The sequence below is a fragment of the Megascapheus bottae genome, chromosome 24 (assembly GCF_031878675.1).
Source record: "Megascapheus bottae isolate mThoBot1 chromosome 24, mThoBot2.hap1, whole genome shotgun sequence".
Lineage (NCBI taxonomy): Eukaryota > Metazoa > Chordata > Mammalia > Rodentia > Geomyidae > Megascapheus > Megascapheus bottae.
In genome coordinates, this window is record NC_143532.1 from 9,703,481 (window position 1) to 9,721,216 (window position 17,736).

The 17,736-nt window shown below is 45.7% G+C and overlaps 1 protein-coding gene across 1 annotated transcript in view; it reads right to left on the minus strand.

The window, feature by feature from the left end:
• Zfhx3 (zinc finger homeobox 3) overlaps nucleotides 1–17,736 on the minus strand; it is a 235,925-nt gene that overhangs the window by 14,626 nt on the left and 203,563 nt on the right. The window contains exons 6-8 of the mRNA XM_090357348.1: nucleotides 11,120–11,253; nucleotides 10,776–10,976; nucleotides 526–628 (exon numbers count right to left, since the gene is read on the minus strand). Coding sequence (XP_090213474.1) covers nucleotides 526–628; nucleotides 10,776–10,976; nucleotides 11,120–11,253 — 438 coding nt within the window. The remainder of the gene's footprint in view (nucleotides 1–525; nucleotides 629–10,775; nucleotides 10,977–11,119; nucleotides 11,254–17,736) is intronic.

Here is a 17,736-nt window from a genome sequence, read left to right on the forward strand (position 1 = left end):
CGACTTTAGTGCCCAGGCTGGCTTTGAATCTCGATCCTCAGATCTCAGCCTCTTGTATAGCTGGGATTACAGGTGTGAACCACTGGTGCCTGGCTTGGCCAAGGTCTTTCTAAATGCATCCATCCACTTTATCGTAAGGCAGTACTGGAAGACTCAAGGAACTCTTGTGCAGAGGCAGCTAGAAAAGACAGCTGACCCAATGTCCTCCATCAACCCACCTGCTCCGCCAGTCCTCAGAAACACAGTGTTTCACAGCCAAGGATGGTGACTGCATGTGCCTGCTGAGCAAGTCTCTGTGTGTCCACTTCCCTCAGTACACAGTCCACGGGGACTCAGCCACACCCTAACCCTGCTCATCCCACAGGTCCTCAAACAGATTTCTCTGACTTGAAATCCCACAAATAATACAGAGCTAGAGTATAAATGACTAGACCACAGTGAGCCTCCTCTTTACACTTCGGCATTGTACAGCATTCCTGGCCCCTGGCTACATGTGCGTTTGGGTCTAGGAGCAGAGGTACTGACCAGGCTGCTTTCCTGCCTCTTCCGGATTGGAAGTCCCATCTCGATCTGGAACGGCTGCAGGGAGGAACATGCTGCTGGGCATCACCATTTCAGGGGTGGTCACCTGAGAAGCAAGGCACAGAGAAACAAGGAGAGTCAGCTGGGGAGGAGAGAGGCACGGAACAGGAAAGGTTTAAAAACTAGTTAATAAGCAAAATTAGCCCTCACCAGTGTAGAGCTAGAGGTGTCACTTTCCATAGCTCACTGAAGATGCATGTTTATTAGACAAAGCTCACATCAGTCAAAAGTGTTTCTACGGTTACATTCTGGACATAATTAGCAGTGCACACTTGAAGAATAATCTTATTATTAATATTTTTCCTTTATGTGGAATTTTGACTTTGATCACTGACAATGTTTTGTCATGGGCTGTGAAACTTCTTGTGCAACCAATTAGGTAGATAAGTTGAAAGGCCCACCTTAAGCTGCTGAAAACATAATAAGGGCCCTAATTAAATCATACCTAGTAAAGTACACTGTAATCTTGAAGCAAGGAGCATTGTAGTAGTGTTTTCAGAATGTATTCAGGCAAGGAGAGGAGGGGTGAGAGGGAAGTAGAGGGTGAGGAGGAGAGGAGAACAAAGAGAAGGCACAGGACATGCAGACACACTGGCAGATTTTCCAGGAAACAACATTTTGTAACCCTTTATGAGCTGCTACCCAGTACAAACAAGAGTATTTCATGACTTATTTAAAGCCAGGGTTTCTCCCGGAGTCTTTTCCTGAAGTACACAAAATCAAAGAGAGCGTCCAACACAGCCACCGATCACGGCGGGTGGGTGGCACAGCATTCAATGGTAGGGTAGCCCACCCTGAGGCTGGGGCCTCTGTGCCTTAGAAGAATGAGTCCAGCATTAGCCTGGTCCCGGGCCACTACAATTTTAGGTCAGAACCTCAAACTGCCTAGGCTGTCCCGCTGTGTGCCCATGCAAGGGGGGAGAAGCAGTCCTCACTGTCCAGTGAAAGGTGAATAGCCCCTCATTTAAAGAGAAGCAGTGTCCCTCTGCCTGCTGTGAGATGGGTTAGGTGGCAGTGCTAGTTCCCAATGAGGTAGAAATCGTCTTCCATCTAATGACAGCCTGAAAACCAGGCTGGTTACAAGAACACCAACTATGGTCACCACTGACCCTTTTGTGTGGAGGCCCAGTGCCCCCATCGAACTCGGTCCTGCTGCAAGAAAGCTTCACTTTCTGTTGCAGACTGGAGCACCTGTATTTTTTTTTTCAATTCAAAGCTATTATTTCCTAAAAATTAGTGTAGTCTTGTATGGTTTGAAGATGCTGTTATTTGCTCAAAATGCCTGCTGACAGGGACTCTAGGAAGTCTGACCAGCAACAGGCTCAGGAACTAGAAGGACCCTAACAACTGCAGCCACTGACAGCAGAAAGAGAACCCACACCCCATTTGTGGGGGTTAGAATGTTTTCTGCAGCTCAGATGCCAAGAGGTGCGAAATCGAGGCAACAGGCACTAGCGGGCAGGGCTGAAGACGCCCTTCCTGCTGAAGAGCAGGTGCGCAGCAGGTAATGCGAGGATCAAGGCAGTCCTGCTTCCCCACCATCGCACCGGCACTCGCACAAAGCTTGCCCGCAGCTGGTTAGGGCTAGCTGTTGATGAATCGTTAGGAATGGAGTGGAGATCGCCAAACCCATTCCATCTATTTTCTTTTTAATGGAAAGCATTTCTGACCACTATGGTTGGGGAGTCCAGTGGGAATCCAAGAAGTGAAAGGTCACCGATTAATTTACAGTCCTCAGCTGAGGGGGAGCACGAGGTTGGGGGTATGAGGGTAGGGGGGGAGGAAAAAAGACTTCCCCCAACCTCCTTTCTTAGCTGTAGCTGCAGGACAAGTCCTTTCCTCGGATCTTTAGGAATTATGAAAAATGAATCATGAGAAATAAAAAAAGCCCTACAGAGTAAAAAAGAATAAAATTATCTAACACCTCAGCTGCACATCATTATAGAAAACGGTGGGCTTTTTATACGCATTACAGTAAGGCAGACATCCCCTCTAACAGACTCAGTACGACGGATCAGTAATTGTTTTCATACACTTTAATTAGAAAAACTCAGATGGCTATGAATAATAATGGAAAAGAGAGACTTTTGCACTTGAAAGGTTGAAGTCAATCAAGTGTGAATGACGGCAAAAAAGGGAAAAAAAAGCCACCAATTCATCAGCCCTGTGTTGTCTCGCTGCGACTTTAATCATAATTCCTGATTGGGATTCAAGAAGGCAGTAAGCAGCACTTCTTTGTCTGCCTTCACCTTCCATCAATTAACTCTCCCGAAATATAATCATCAACCTCGCATGCTCCTCTGCATCTTAATCTGGCCTCCAAACCTGGAAGTCCTGCCCCCATGTGTGTTTAAGTAACTACTTTTATCTACCTGCCTCTTCTCATCTATATCCAACCTCTTCCCCAGAAAAAAAGAAAAAAAAAGTAACAGTTCAACATATGACATGATAACAGGCAAGAAATCCCCAGGAGACAATGAGAAAAATCCCTAAAGAGAATTTGAAGGGTGCAGACACTTGGGTGGGGTCTATGTGTGCATGTGAGTGGAAGCGGGAAGGATGCTGCCTCACTGCGAGGCCCCCAGGTCCGTTATCAGGAATTTATGTTCCTCTTACCTCCCTCTCAAACCAGCTTCCAGAGCTTTGCACTCCCAAGCTTGCATGCTTTTCCCTAAAGAGCCATAAACATGATCCCATCAAGAGAATCCTGCCTGTTGAGGAAGAAGGCAGTTTTCTCAACATTTGAGTGCCACCTTTGTTTTCTCCTTATATCCAGTTCCAAGATGCCTGCAAGGTTCGGACTGTGCCAGATACATCTCTGCTGGAAAAGTAGGAAAGTACTCAGCTGCTGAGTGGACTTGGGTCATGGCCTTTCCCTTTCACCAGGAGCAAGCACTAAGCATACGTTTATGAGGCCAAAAACCTGGTTAGAGCACACCTAGAAGCCTTCAGTGTACTCACACTTCAGACCCATCTACCTGGCACCTGTGCAGACCACATGTGCTTACACTATCCCCGGCATTTTCCTGTTTCTTCTCCCTTTGCCCTTCTGCCCCACCTGCACCTACAGCTGTGAACTCAGATGCCAAACAGAAAAAAAAAAAGTTCTACGATTTGTACTACACACCATGACCTTACACAATTACTGACTGTACCGTTCACACAGATTCTGAAAACCTGTACAACCGCAAATATTGTGTACATTGAATTATATCCCCCATACCCACTAGTGGTCCTGAAAATGCCATTAAAACCGACTTTTAACAGCCAGACCAAGTTCTTCTGGTTATGAAAAGTCAGGCCCCTCGAATGCTCCTCTGCATCTTAATCTGGCCTCCAAACCTGGAAGTCCTGCCCCCATGTGTGTTTAAGTAACTATTTTTATCTACCTGCCTCTTCTCATCTATATCCAACCTCTTCCCTGGAAAAAAAAAAAAGAAAAAAGAAGTAATGGTTCAACATATGACATTATAACAGGCAAGAAATCCCCAGGAGACAATGAGGAAAATCCCTAAAGAGAATTCGAAGGATGCTTACTCCCTTGGCATTCTATCTTTCAAGACTGGCCCTGGCTATGAAAATAAGGACCTAATAGGACCTTTTCCTCTCATCCCTTCTGAGCCAGGTCAGGTCTTCCTCCTTGCTCTGGCAGTAGGCAGAGCTTAGGAGAACATAAGGAAAATAGCAGCTGAGCTGAGACACTAAACGTTTAGAGAAAAGAGCAATGACTTTAATATCTTCTAACAAGCTGGTTTCATGTATAACAAGACAAATAAATGTAAGCTGTACTCCAATGCTGAAGCCTCTCAAGTTTAAGCGGTTCTCATAAAGAATACAAATCCAACAGTTCCATATTGATACTCAAAGTCTTCAAGTTGAGAAGTTCCCAAACAACTCCACTGGTAGGGAGAACAGGCCTTTAGTGACTGTTTGAAGGACATGGGGCAGGGTTTCTGTGCTCTATGACTGTAAGACAGAGAACAAGATAAGAGTCCCTGCTCACACAGGCAACATACCATCTAGGAAAACCTGCTTAGATCATAAACTTCATGAAAGTTGCAGACTTCTGAAAAAAAAATACGTGCATGTATGTGTGCGTGCTTGGGAGAATTTTGGAGCTTAAATTAAGGGCCTGGGCGCCAACCCAGAGCGTTAGTGATCAAGGCTAGCACTTACTACTTGAGCCACAGCCTCACTTCTGGCTTTTGGGTGGTTAACCGGAGATGAGTCTCACAGATTTTCCTGCCTGGGCTGGCTTTGAACTTGAATTCTCCTAGATTTCAGTCTTCTAAATAGCTAGGGATTACACACGTGAGCCCCTGGTACCCAGTTTGAAAAAAATACTTTTTAATATGAGAGATAACTTCGGGGAATGACAGGCTCCCCAGAGAGAAATGCACGGATTCAGGTCAGTTTCACAGGTCCACGAGAATAGGAAACCCTGAGCCCCTTGGTGCCTAATCCTCACCTTCGCGTAGGCCGGCTCATGTTTATTCTGGATGACAGTTTAATACCTTTCCAGATCCTATGCAGTGAGTGGACCCCAAACCTCAAGGATACACCTTGTAGAGCCCAGAGTCTTACCTGTGGTTCTGGCCCCCACATTTGGGAAGGGTTGCTGTTATTTATTCTTTCCTAAGAAGCTACATCGTGTATTGTGTAGCCATCCGCCTACTGACTGATGAGAGATGTCTACCCTTGGTGCCTAGTGTAGCACAGATAACACTCTGCCGACTCCTGATGGGATTTCCCCTGCCAGTTCACCTGTCAACACTGCCTGCACACACGGCCCAGGCTAGAGGGACACTGCAGCACACTCCACGTGCTCGAGGCCACATTCTTAGAAAGAAGTGCTGGGCCGGTTTCTATGAGAGCCTTATCTCCTGAGCTCACTGACGGAGGGCTCACTCTTCCAAGAGGAAAGATTTGCCAAGACCTCAATTTCCCAGGGAGCGTCAAACCCTTCACTTTTTAGTGGTGCACAGGAGGCAGAGGCAAGATGAGGCAATGTCAGGCACAGATTTCCCGGCACAGATCTAGCCGGTCTCTCTTCGTCATTGCAGATGAGGTGCTGATTTTGATGCATGAAGATAAAAGCTCGTTGCTCTGGGGGCACCCACGGGGGCACACGCCTTCAAGGTCCCGGCGCTCACTTCCTCCCAGGTCAACCTCTAATCGAGCTCCCGAGATTTCCCATCCTCCTCTCCTGACTTCTAACTACAGGCAGGGCACAATTTTCTCTTTGTCTCAACACTGGTTGAGAGTCTCTTGCAAACTTTTCTGAGTAGCTAGGATTACAGTCATAAGTCATTAGTATACCAGATACTTTTAAGTTATTTAGTGGATATATAACTATAAATTTATGGGGTGCAATGTGACATTTCAGTACCTATATCCTTTGTATAATAATCAAATTAAGGTGTTTGTTTAGTGTATTTATTACCCTAGGCATTATTTCTATTGGTAAGGAATTAAATACTATGTTAAGTCACATGCTGGATGGAGTAGGGGACTTGTCCCCTGTAGTTTTGTATGTGTTGTCAAACCTCTCCATCCTTTCCTACTGGTTTCCTTTCTAAAATGGCTTCTGTGGGGTTATATACTCATGCAGCTGTTGTTTCTAATGCACAAAGCCCACAAGTAAAAGCTGTGGGTCATGTTAACAGAACCAGATTTTTTGAGACTGAGAATGAAAAAAAACTGGGTAAGAGGGGAAACTGGGGGTGGGGGCAGGGGGAACACATGAGCAGTTGCACTCACGTGTGCATGCACACACAGACAGGAGAGCTGAGGAAGAGAATTGGGGAGAAAAGCTTCATTAGCCTCAGAGAGGCAAGCAGTGGCGGTATACCAAGGTCACTTCTAATTTAGACCATCTAATTGGCAAACAGCCTCCAAATGGCTATCATCTCACAGGGCTTGGAATTAATGAAGCCCGATTACTTTCATTACTTTCTTCTGAGATGGAGGCAAAGGAAAAGAGCTGCTACCCTGGTGGGTGTGACACCCCAGGGCCAGTGGCCACTGGAGAGCCTCTGGTTGGAGTGGGAGTGGGGGCAGGATACCAGCCTGTCTTAGATGCCCACACACTCTCAGACACTGTCTCAAGATCACAGGAGTCAAACTTGCTCCACAAAGAGAGAGAGAAGACAGCAAGCAAGGCAGAGCCAGGAGCATAGCAGGGAAATCCGTGCTTATACTCAGATCACAGAACAATGAAGAACTATGAAAGGGACAACAGAGGAAGGGCTAGAGAAAATGGTGTTCCTGGGCTTGGGAGCCAATCCTCCTTCCCCGGTGAGGCCCTATGTGATTACGTGATGGTGAGACAAAGATCACCTCCCAGATTTATAGTGCAGGGTCCAGTGTGTGTCCTGTTTAGAACAATTAGAATCACTTAAAAGTGTACTGAAATGAGTGGCAGGTGGTCTTTCCCATTCGCATTTATGGGACAGAAACGTGCCCATGCTCTAAACCTCTCTTCCCCAGAAGCCTGGGGGAGATAAAGGCAGAGTAGTAGCCCCCACATCGCCTACCCAGCTTCCAATCTCCAGCCGCTCTACAAATAAGTACGCAACACTGACGTGGAGGGCCAGGGCCTGCCCAGCTGGGTGTGAGGGGCACCTGACCTGAAGCTTTCCCAAGCTCCTCCTGTCATGTGACCCGCGTCCAGACACCATTTGGAGTTCTGTTTCCAACAGGCCATGCAGAAAGAAGTGCAGCTTCCATAGTGGAAAGCCAGCACTGCAGTTGCTCCCAGTGGAGAATATTTTTCAAGCCCCCTCATAAGTAAAAAGGGGGCCCATGAAGACATAGATATGAGATGCAGAGCATAAGCAAGCAGCTGTTACCATAGCAACAGACATATTAGACACTGCAGGTTCCTGAAAGCTGTCTGATAAGGTATTATTAAATGAAGCCTCCTCAAAGCGCTCTCCATTTACAACTGAACGGAAAGACATTGTGTAGAAAGTAATCTATTTCCATTTATCTGGGTGGAATTTACTCTTAGAGGGACTAAAATGTAATTCAAGCTAGATCCTGAGACTTGGGACCTAGAGAGCCAAAATTAAAAAAAAAGAAATACCAGAATTTATAGCTTTAGATACCCTGGACACACCCAGTGTCTGCCAGGAACTGTTTCTGTGAGACTTTGCCAGCTCTGCCTATTCCACAGCCAAAGCCACCTAAGTGAGCCAGCCCACTGGGGAAGAAGGCATGGTCATTTAGCCTCACCGCTCAGGGACAAAGCACATACAGCTTCTCAGAGGATGAGTGCCCAGACACTGGCCACTCCTTAATGGTATGGCTTAGAAAATGGAGCTGTAATTTACAGGGCATTTCTCCTCAGGCTGTTTCCAGAGCTTCCTGCTCTAGTTGGCAGGGAACAAACAGATAAATCGTCAAAAAGCCTAACCAATACTTTCCCAGGGCCAATTTTCTAATAAAATTACAGCAAAATACCCTCCAGGGCCATGATTTTAACCACAGGTTCATTATAGTCACTTAGTTGTAAAACAATTGCAAATCCTGTTTTAACACCAAACTTTCAGAGGAAAGGCCCTGGCACCAGGCCAAGGTCAGTGTTCCAGTCCTCACACAGGATTCCATGTGCTCCCTGGGGTGGTAGCAACCCCCTCCCCCAATCCTGGGGTGGGATGCGGGGGAGGCCCTCAGGAGTCTTCTTTTGTTCAACTAAAGGATGGATATACAAATATACCACTTGGCTCAATGCAAGCCATCTCCTACAATTGGTGCGCTTTTCTAGAAACCACCTCCCTTGTCTGCTGTGGAAGGATGAGGCTCATGAGAGTTTCGATACAAGGTGCAGTACAATCCATCCAGGGAGCAATTTCTCCTGCATGCTCGTGTTGTCCAAGGGAAATGTGTCTACATGTTCCTTAGCACTGTACAAATATTCTGTACTTGATGGAGGGTCTATCACCGGTGGTCACCAAATTTCAGTGTGTAGAATAAGCTAGTATGGCTCTGATATTCCTTTCATCTAGATCTCAAAAACGAAAACAAAAAACCTGCTCTGAGTTAGTGGGGGTAGGCAGATGTATCTTAACGTTTGGTATCCAAGCAAACACAACAGTCAATATCTTGCCCTTGCTTTATTAGTAAATGAAGATTCAAAGTGATCGTAAGACTTGCCACTCCTTTCTACTGCTGGAATAAAAACAGGACTAGCTGAGCACTAGTGGCTCCTGCCTGCAGTCCCAGTTATTTGGGAGGCTGTGATAAGGAGATGCGGGACTGGAAGACAGAGGCCATACACTCCAAACCCTTCACAACCAATCACTAGGGATGATGCTGGTGTGTGTGTGTCATCCCCGTTACCTAGAAGGCTGAGACCGGGAGGATCTCAGTTCCAGGCCAGTCTACACAGAAAAGTCCACAAGATTCCATGTCAGTAGATGAAGCAGGGCCTAGCGGTACATACCTGCCATCCCAGCTATGGCAGAAAGTGAAAAATAGGATCACAGTTCCGGCATATGCCTGGGCACAAAGCAAGACCCAATCTCAAAAATAACCAATATACAAAAGGGGTGAATGGCTTGACTCTGCAGTAGAGTGCCCGCCTACGAAGCGCAAGACTCTGGTTCAAGCTTTCACACACCCCTTCAAATATAACCCACAAGGGACTTATGTATTAGTCCCTAGAGATGCCGAAAGAAATATTTTTACATCTTATGCAAATTTATATAACCAGTAAAACCAACTACCTGAGCAAAACAAACTCTAGTCAAGTTGTTGAAAAATGCCTCCCACCAGCCTCTTCCTGTTGTTTCAAGCTCCCAGGATTCCTGGTCAGCAGACAGGAAGTGAGAATAAAGCCCGAGGAAACTCCCTTATGACTTCTAGGGCCGAAGCGAGTGCCAGGGAAACCGGGAAGCTAGGATCTGTTCCTCTTACAATGAGCCTCTTTGGGACAGTCACAAGCCTATTTGGAAAATGCCCACAGCAAGGAAATCTGTACTTGAAGGATCTCCAGAAAGAATCACAAGCTGATCACCTTTGAGTCCCCACTGGCTGTGAAGAGTTCTCTTGATGCATCATCAATTACATGTTCCTCCCGACTAAACGTCACTTACAACATTATTCATTCATTTTACATCACCAAATGGAATTAGAAATGCCCTGCACGTTGTAATGTGGAATTCTGAACAGACAATCTCCCTGGAATCTTCATGTGAAAAGTCAATCAAATCAACTTTTTATTACCCCACTGCTGAAATAATGCTCAAGTAGAAGTGTGCATCTTTCTTTTTGTGGCTCTTCCTTTAATGGCTAGTAAGGGACATAGTAGCCCCTCTGCAAACAAGACACTGCTATCACCTGTAGTATTTTTAAATGTCTGCATGCCATAGCTAGAATTTAAATTCTTTCTTTTTTTTGGGTGGGGGGGTGGGAGCTGACTCTGGGACTTGAACTCCGGGACAGATTGCTGTGTTCCAGCCTCCTGAAAGCTAGCACTCTATCCCTTGAGCATTCCGGCTTTTTGATGATTAATTGGAGGCAGGTGTCTCCTGAACTTCCTACTTGAGCTGGCTTTAAACCATATCCTCAGACCTCAGCCTCCTGCGTGGCTAAGCTTATGGGGAGTGAGCAGCAGTGCCTGGCTCAGAATTAAATCTTATACTAACTTTTATGGTTCTTTCTCAAACCTACAGGCATAGCAGTTCTTCGTTCAAATAGTCGTGAATCAATATGCTGTACTCAACAGACAAGTTCCCTACTTTGAGAATAAAGCATCCACTTCAGATACCAATCCACATCGCAGGCTAGTTGGAAAATGTGGGCTCAGATCTCAACTCTACCACTTAACAAATGGTAGGAACTTCCTTGAGCCTTGGTTTCCTCACGTGGTAAGGGGAACGTGTCACACGTTCCAGGCTTTGTTCTAAGGATGAGGTGGCAGTGCTTGCTCAGTGAGGTCTGGAGAATCTGAACAATACTTCATCAAGGAAGAGATCAGCCCTGCCTCTGCATGCTGACGGGGACACACATTCTGCACGATGCCCAGGGTCACACCAGGTGTGTGAACAGGGAAACACTGGTTGCAGAGCTTGGATGAATCTCTGCCACTCCCCACTGCACACTGGCTTTCTCTTCCCACACTCAGATCCCGTTCCTGTCACTGCATCACCTTTGACATGGGGAGGAAGAAGGGCTACTAGCTGCCTTACCGTCATAATGAGCTTCTCTACGCAGTCGGGTGCCACGCTGTGGAGGTGGGTGAGGTGTAGCTGGAGGTGGATCTTGTTGTTGAGCATGTCCTGGCACAGCGGGCAGCGAAGCATGGGCTGCACTGAGTGCTGGGTCATGACATGCACCCGCAGCCGGTTCACGTCGGCGTTACTGTACTTGCAGTAGGGACACTGGTACATCTGGGAAGACACACCCATGCCTCAGGCTGAAGCCTGGGCTCCCACCAGTCCCCAATCCGCCCGTCCCAACTTCATCTCCTGCCAGTGCCTAAAACACTGTGCCTCCCAGCCCCCCACCTGCAGCAGAGACCCCTCTGCCTCACCTGCTCCGCTTTGATCTCCTCGGATGTTTTTGGTCGCTTTGAAGAGAGTGGAGACTCAGAGCTACCTGGGAAGGAGATGCGTTTGGAGGTTGCAGGAGACTCTGTCAGCTCCTTCTCTGGCTGGCTGGACGGTGCTAGAAGACAAAAGTGAAGATGAAGTGCAGTAGCCAGACCAGATCACTTCCCACAGGGTCTGTGTTGGGTGTAAATCAACATTCATTTATAGCACAGCATTTTCTTTAAACACCAAAATTTAGGAAGGATGAACATCCGGACTGACTTATCAAGTATATTGGAAACGAAGTAAGTGTTTCTTTTTCCCCTGTGAATTTCTGTCACTACCTTAACAACTGAACATTGGGCAAAGGAAAGGGGGAAAAAAGCAGTAAAAGGCTCTGGAGTTAGACTGAGCTAAATTCAGTCTCTTCTAACTTCCCCCATCTAAACACAGTCAACTATCTTCCATCCACATTGGGCAGGAGGGTTGAGGACAGGTTGTAAAGTCTCCCCAGTGGCTTTGCTGGCCTGAGGGAGCATGAGACACATGCTGCTTCAGAGATGAAAGAAAACTGCATCTCAACTTGTATCACCTTGCCTCTAGGAATCACCACATAGCATGCCATAGGCAACCTGACAAATAGGATTTGAGATGGGTTGAATGGATACCTGCATGCTAATGTCAACTTTAGGTTGACAGTTTGCTGAAATCACTGCAGAGTAGAACTGGGCAGGGCATTAGTCGAAGCTATAATGGGGCCCGTGCTTCAGACACGAGAATCTCTTCAGAGCAAGAGAGAAAAGACTGCTTTCCATGTTCTTGCAGAACCATGCCTCTTTATCAGTTCACCCCATCTCACCCCCCCCCCAAAAAAACCCCCAAAACACAAAAATCAGTTAACAGGAGGGGCATGTGAGGTTTGAATCGCAAACAGTGGATATGAAAGTGTTGTGGAGGGTTCTCTAAAGCACAGAAAGGAGCCTGGAACCTGGAAGATTGTAAGTAGAAAATAGCTCGACTAAGGTTCAACCAAGATGAGCAGGGACGGTTCCTTCAGTGCGAACGCCATTCTCATATGTAGCCAGTATGCATGGAAGGGCTGCCTTTTAGACTTATTTTGGCCATCGTGCTCTATTTTCCAGATTTTTGGGGGGGGTTGGTCCAGGAGGGGGGCTGATACTCAAGACCTTATGCTCTTGTTCAGTTTTCTTGCTCACAGATGGCAACCTACTGCTTAAGCTACACCTCTAGCCCAGAATTTTGCTTACAGCAGTAAGAAAAAAAAATTCTGAAAATGTATACCTACTGGTATATCATTTCTTAATCAATAGTAAAACTGTTTTCTAACCTTTAACCTATCATAGTGGTGTGTATTTTCACCTATGTGCAACTTTGCAATTTGTTCTGTTATGGACACTAAGGTGCTATCATTACAGAAGTGTACTTAAAAAAAAAAGGAAAATCAATTATTTACTCATTAAAACCAGATAAGGCACAAAATAATTTTGAAAACAAAAAGCCAAATACAGGAAATATTCCAGGAAGTTGATGTTTTTCCCAGAATGCTCATCTTGTGACCTTTAACCCCAGTATCGTGGTAACCCAGTCTCTGTGTAAGTTTGTACTCCATCTATTATTTAAAAAGCACAAGGACAGGAATATTACACAGACCCCCATCCCCCACACAGATTCATAACAGTACTTTAATCTGTCTCGAATCGACTTCAAACCCATTTTGCTCTTAATGGGAGTTATTCATTTTCACTTGAAAGGTAATACATGACGGCTAGATATTTAATGTGATGGATTGGCTGCTGATTAACTAGGTGCTGTAACACTGTAGACCAGTTCCCCCATGGCCTGCTTCCCATCTCCTGCCCCCCTCAGACCTGACACCACAGAACCCTCGGACCCTGGCAGGCCACAGGTCCCTGCCAGAACACTCCTCGGCAGGAGTCTGTGATGTCTGGTGGACTCAAGTGTCCACCAGCTTTCTTTTTTTTCTCCATAGTTATCTTCGACATTCTAGAAGACACAGAGGAAATGAGACTCTAGTTTTTGGGAGTTGTCCAGGAAAAGAGGAGCTGGAGGAAACCTGTTCTAAGTCTCCATGCGGGATGATGGTGATGGAGAATGCCTGCAACTCTTCCCCTATCTGCAGAAAGTACACAGAGCCTTCTAGATCAGGTCTTGGTAAGGACTGATGTTTGATCTGAAAGCTGGAGAGAGGCTGGTGCTGGCCGTACTTAAGCTAACTCAGGGGAAGTCCCCATGTTTCCAGGGAATCCCATGAGATTGTAAGTGGCGTGGATTGTAAAGACGGAACGAATGGAGACACTTTCTTTAGATGCTTGTTGATGTCAGTCAGTCACCCCCACTCCTCCTGCTTTCTTTCTACCTCACAACAGTGGGTATTAGGTTGGGATGGCACTTAAAATTTTGAAAGATCCGCCATACACTGTTCCTTCCAGCAGAGGCAACCATAAGGCAGGTCCTGTTCCAAACCCACTTCCCGGCGTGTGTGCGAGTCTACCTGACCTGCAGCTAAACAACGACATCACCTTATACATGCCTTCACTGGCCTGTCATCCGACCACGAGATGAGTCAGCCGGGCAGCTCACAGCAGCAGGAATGAATGGGCCCCTCGGCTGAGACATCCCAACTCATCTCACACTCTCGGAACTGAAAGGCAAACACAGTAACCCACTGCAGCATTAGTTTCTTTGCAGGACCAAAGAGTCCATCCTCTTCCTTCATTGCTGAATGTGTGAATCATGGCGGGGTTGCAGAGGTGAATGTGTAGCTTTAGAAGCCAGTATTATTTCCCCCTGCATGGAGAGGGGAGCCTTTATTACCTTCACCTTTTTTTTTTCTTCAAAACTCAAACTGCTCCAGAATTTTACAGCTTCTATTGTGAGCTTCAGCTAAGGAGCCATTATAGAGTGTTTTAAAAAATAAAATCAGCACTCACTCCCTTGTTCCTCTTTGTTCCCAGCAACACAACAGCCTTGCTATAATATTGAACTACTGTATCCACTGGGGCACAGATTTCGGGGTTCATCTCCTTTCTCTCCAGGACAACCTGTATCGTTATTGAATCTGTCCAGAAGTGGACGTTGGCTTCCTACAGCTCATTAGCTCCTTCTCTAAAGATAAAGGATGCTATTCTTACAGCAGAGTCTGTACATACCCCCTTACAAGCTCATTGTGTTTTCCTGGGAGTTAGGCTACATGAGCTAGCATGAGGCCCTCCCCAGCCTGTCAGAAGACATTAAAACATCAACCCCTGACGAGACCTGTAAGGAAAGTATTTCTATAATTTTTGCGGATGGGGAAGAGTTGTACACGTTCCCCATCTTCATGCTAGGTGAGAATTTGTTGCTGCCACAGATACGACAAGGTTTTCTGAAGCTCCTTCCTCTCTGAACAACTTCAGAAGAGCCTCCAAATCAATGTCTCGTTTACTTCTGTCACCAGCTTGCACTGAGGCATGAGAAAATGAGGTTGTACAAAAGCCCAGAGAGAAAGTACTGCGGGTTTTCTGCTCTGAAGACTTTTTAAAACTTTTTCTCCAAAAGAAATGTTATAATATAGAAAAGACCATTTTAAAAAATCAATCACTATCACTGAGTGTTGCATGATGTCACCTTAGCAAAAAGGAAATGCATGTGCTCCAGAGACGAGACCTGGTGTACACAGTCAGTGCCTTCTCGGGGACAGCAAAACCAAAACCAACGGAGGAAAAACTACTTGATGGCTTGCTACCTACAGCGGTTTGTATAATGACAAAAATGAATTGGCATCAACCTAGCCCAGCACAGAGGCTGGTGGTAATCCCAGGTACTTGAGAAGATGATGCCAAAGGGTTTAACAAGTTTAAGGCCAGCCCGAGCAATTTAGTGAGACTAAAATATAAAACGTCAGGGAAGGGGGTGGACCAGTGGTAAATACTAGCCTATTTTGCATTGTATTGGGAGTCTTGGAGTTCAATCAGCAACAGAAGATATAGATACATCTTAAAATAGGGCATGGTATAAATAATGGCGCTGTTATTCTGAGTATTCCAAAACATTAAAATGATAGCTATGAAGCAATTAGAAATGTAAATGAGAAAAGAAATCACATCATTTACAGCTATGAAAACAACACATATCCGAAAGAAAAGTAAAAGAAAATGACTGTTGGATTTAGGGGATAGCATCATGTGTCATGTAGGTATATCATTTTTAATGTTATATAGTTAGATGGTTTAGCATTTCAATTCAGCTGCCCATGAAAAAGTTGGTATTTGGATCCAGACCGTGTGAAACATCAGGTGGTATTCTTTTACTTAGTTGGCTAAAGCAATTTTTCTCATTTTGGCAGTTATGTCATATGAAAACTATGTGTTAAATCTCAATGAATCTTCAAGAGACAGCATGCTGGGCTTCTGGCATTTCAAACAAGGTAGGGAATCTTCTGAGTGAGTGCCATAGAGAACAGATTCCATACTGCAAGGTCAACAGGGCATCATTGTGACAAAGAAACCCAACTTGGATGCCACCTGAAATTCAGCATGTAGGCAGTGGCAGTTTCTTTGCCACACGGACTGTCCACCAAGATAGCATTTGTCTAATTTGTTAGGGATTCTGTACTTTCTACTCACGGTGCCCCAAAAGCACTGGCATGCCCCTTTAGAACAATCAAATTCAGCTTTCAGGGCTCAGAGACCCTGACATGGTCAGCCACTACACCTGACAAAGATGGAGAGAAGCTGTGTTCTCGTGATTTTCCATTTAATGCTCTTACATTCCTGTATGTTTTCGACAAAGGGAGGGAAGGAGGGAAGGAGAGGGAGAGAGATGATACCACTTCAATGAGAAGTATGGTCAATGCTACATCATTTATGCATGGAGATATCAGCCTTCAGCCTTTAATTTTGTCCTATTTGTTTGGGAAGTATTTAACCTCTGAAAATATGATCCCCAGAAAGTAATCCCCCTTCTCACACTATTTAGAGGGAGGAGGGAAGAAAAGAGTCCATCTGAATTCATGTAAGCTTTTCTTTTTTTGGAATTTTGAAGAAACTGTTTTAAAAGGTTCTAAGCCTACAGAACAATTCAAACAAGGCTAGCAAAACTTCTTGCAAGGTAGTAAGCTGTTGACAACATCAGCAGGGTGCTATGGCTTACACCTGTCAGCCTTGCTACTCAGGAGGGTGGGATCTGAGGATCACGGTTTAAAGCCAACCCAGGAAGAAAAGTCTGAGACTTTTCTCCAATTAACCACTAGAAAACTGGACGAGCAAAAGAGGCCAGGGACAGTTCAGCCCAGGCCCCAAGTTCAAGTCCCATGACCAACCAAAAATAAATATATAAATAATAATTTAAAAAAAAACATCCCTCAGGAGCATATGAAGTAGAAACACAGCGTTCAAACATTGACAGTCTGCTAGAAGTTCACCAGCTAAAACCATTCTTCCCAGATAGCTTCTCTCCCCATCCCAGTCTAGACTAACAAACTCCGAATCTACGCCCCTGAAAACCCACTCCCAACAGTGGACTTCACCAATGCATGGCTCCTCTGTCGTTTGGTAACTATGTTTGTGCACTCAGGAGCCACATGAAGCACGGAGGTGGCGCTGCACTGGGAAAATCTGAAAAAAGTTTAAAATGAAGGGTAAGGTACTCAGTCTTCACCCTGTACTCATTGGCCAGGACATCCACACGCTCGCCAAGGAAACCAAGTACCAGTAGAATCCACTTCTGTGTTTTTGAAGCAAAACGAGCAAGACTCATCTTCTCATCCCTCCCTCTGCGCACAGACGTGGGGCTGACGCCTGGTGGACATTCCCTGTTGCAGGCCAACCTCCTTCTGGCCACAGACTCTCGTGGGAAGATCCCAGGCGAGCACTGAGGTAGCCATCCACATTGCTGGGAAGTTTCTTCTGCATTTCCCATCTTTGTGGTCCAGTGACTCTTGGCAGTAGTATTCACCAAAGTGCTGATCTTCTTCCTTTTGGGGGTCCTGAGGTGAGCCCACTGAGGGCCTGGGATGTTGCCTGACATTTGATCCTTGTGGAGAGTCCAAAGCAACTACCACCCCCACTGCTCCACATCAGACTCTTAGCTAAAGTACCGCTGACAGCCCCTCCATCTAAACTTCCATCTCCAAACCAACAGCATAATGGAGGAGCCAATTAAATGATTATTAATTCATGCTACTTTCCGTAAACCAGAGGTTCTCATCGCCTTACATTCCGTAAACCAGCCTGCCACCTGCCCCAGAAATTTACAGCAATCATTTATGTATCTCCATTGACTAAAGGGGAGCTATTGTTTTTCTTTCACACAACTCCATGCTCAAGTGTTGGGAGTTGGGAGTCACCCCAGCTCACTAGACACAGACACCAGCTCTGAAAATGCACTTTCAGCTCACAAATCTAATTCTGTGGAAGATGTGTAGTATTCTTCCCACGTCCCTTCTCATCCAGCTTCTCATGGACCTTAAATTCCCTCTCAATGGCAGAAATAATGTTTCTGGAAGATCCTCTCTGTCTCTAGACTTGCTGATCTTCATCCCATCAATGAAAGTGGAGCTAATCTTGGTGTTTGCTTGCATTTCCTTCCCCAGAGGACA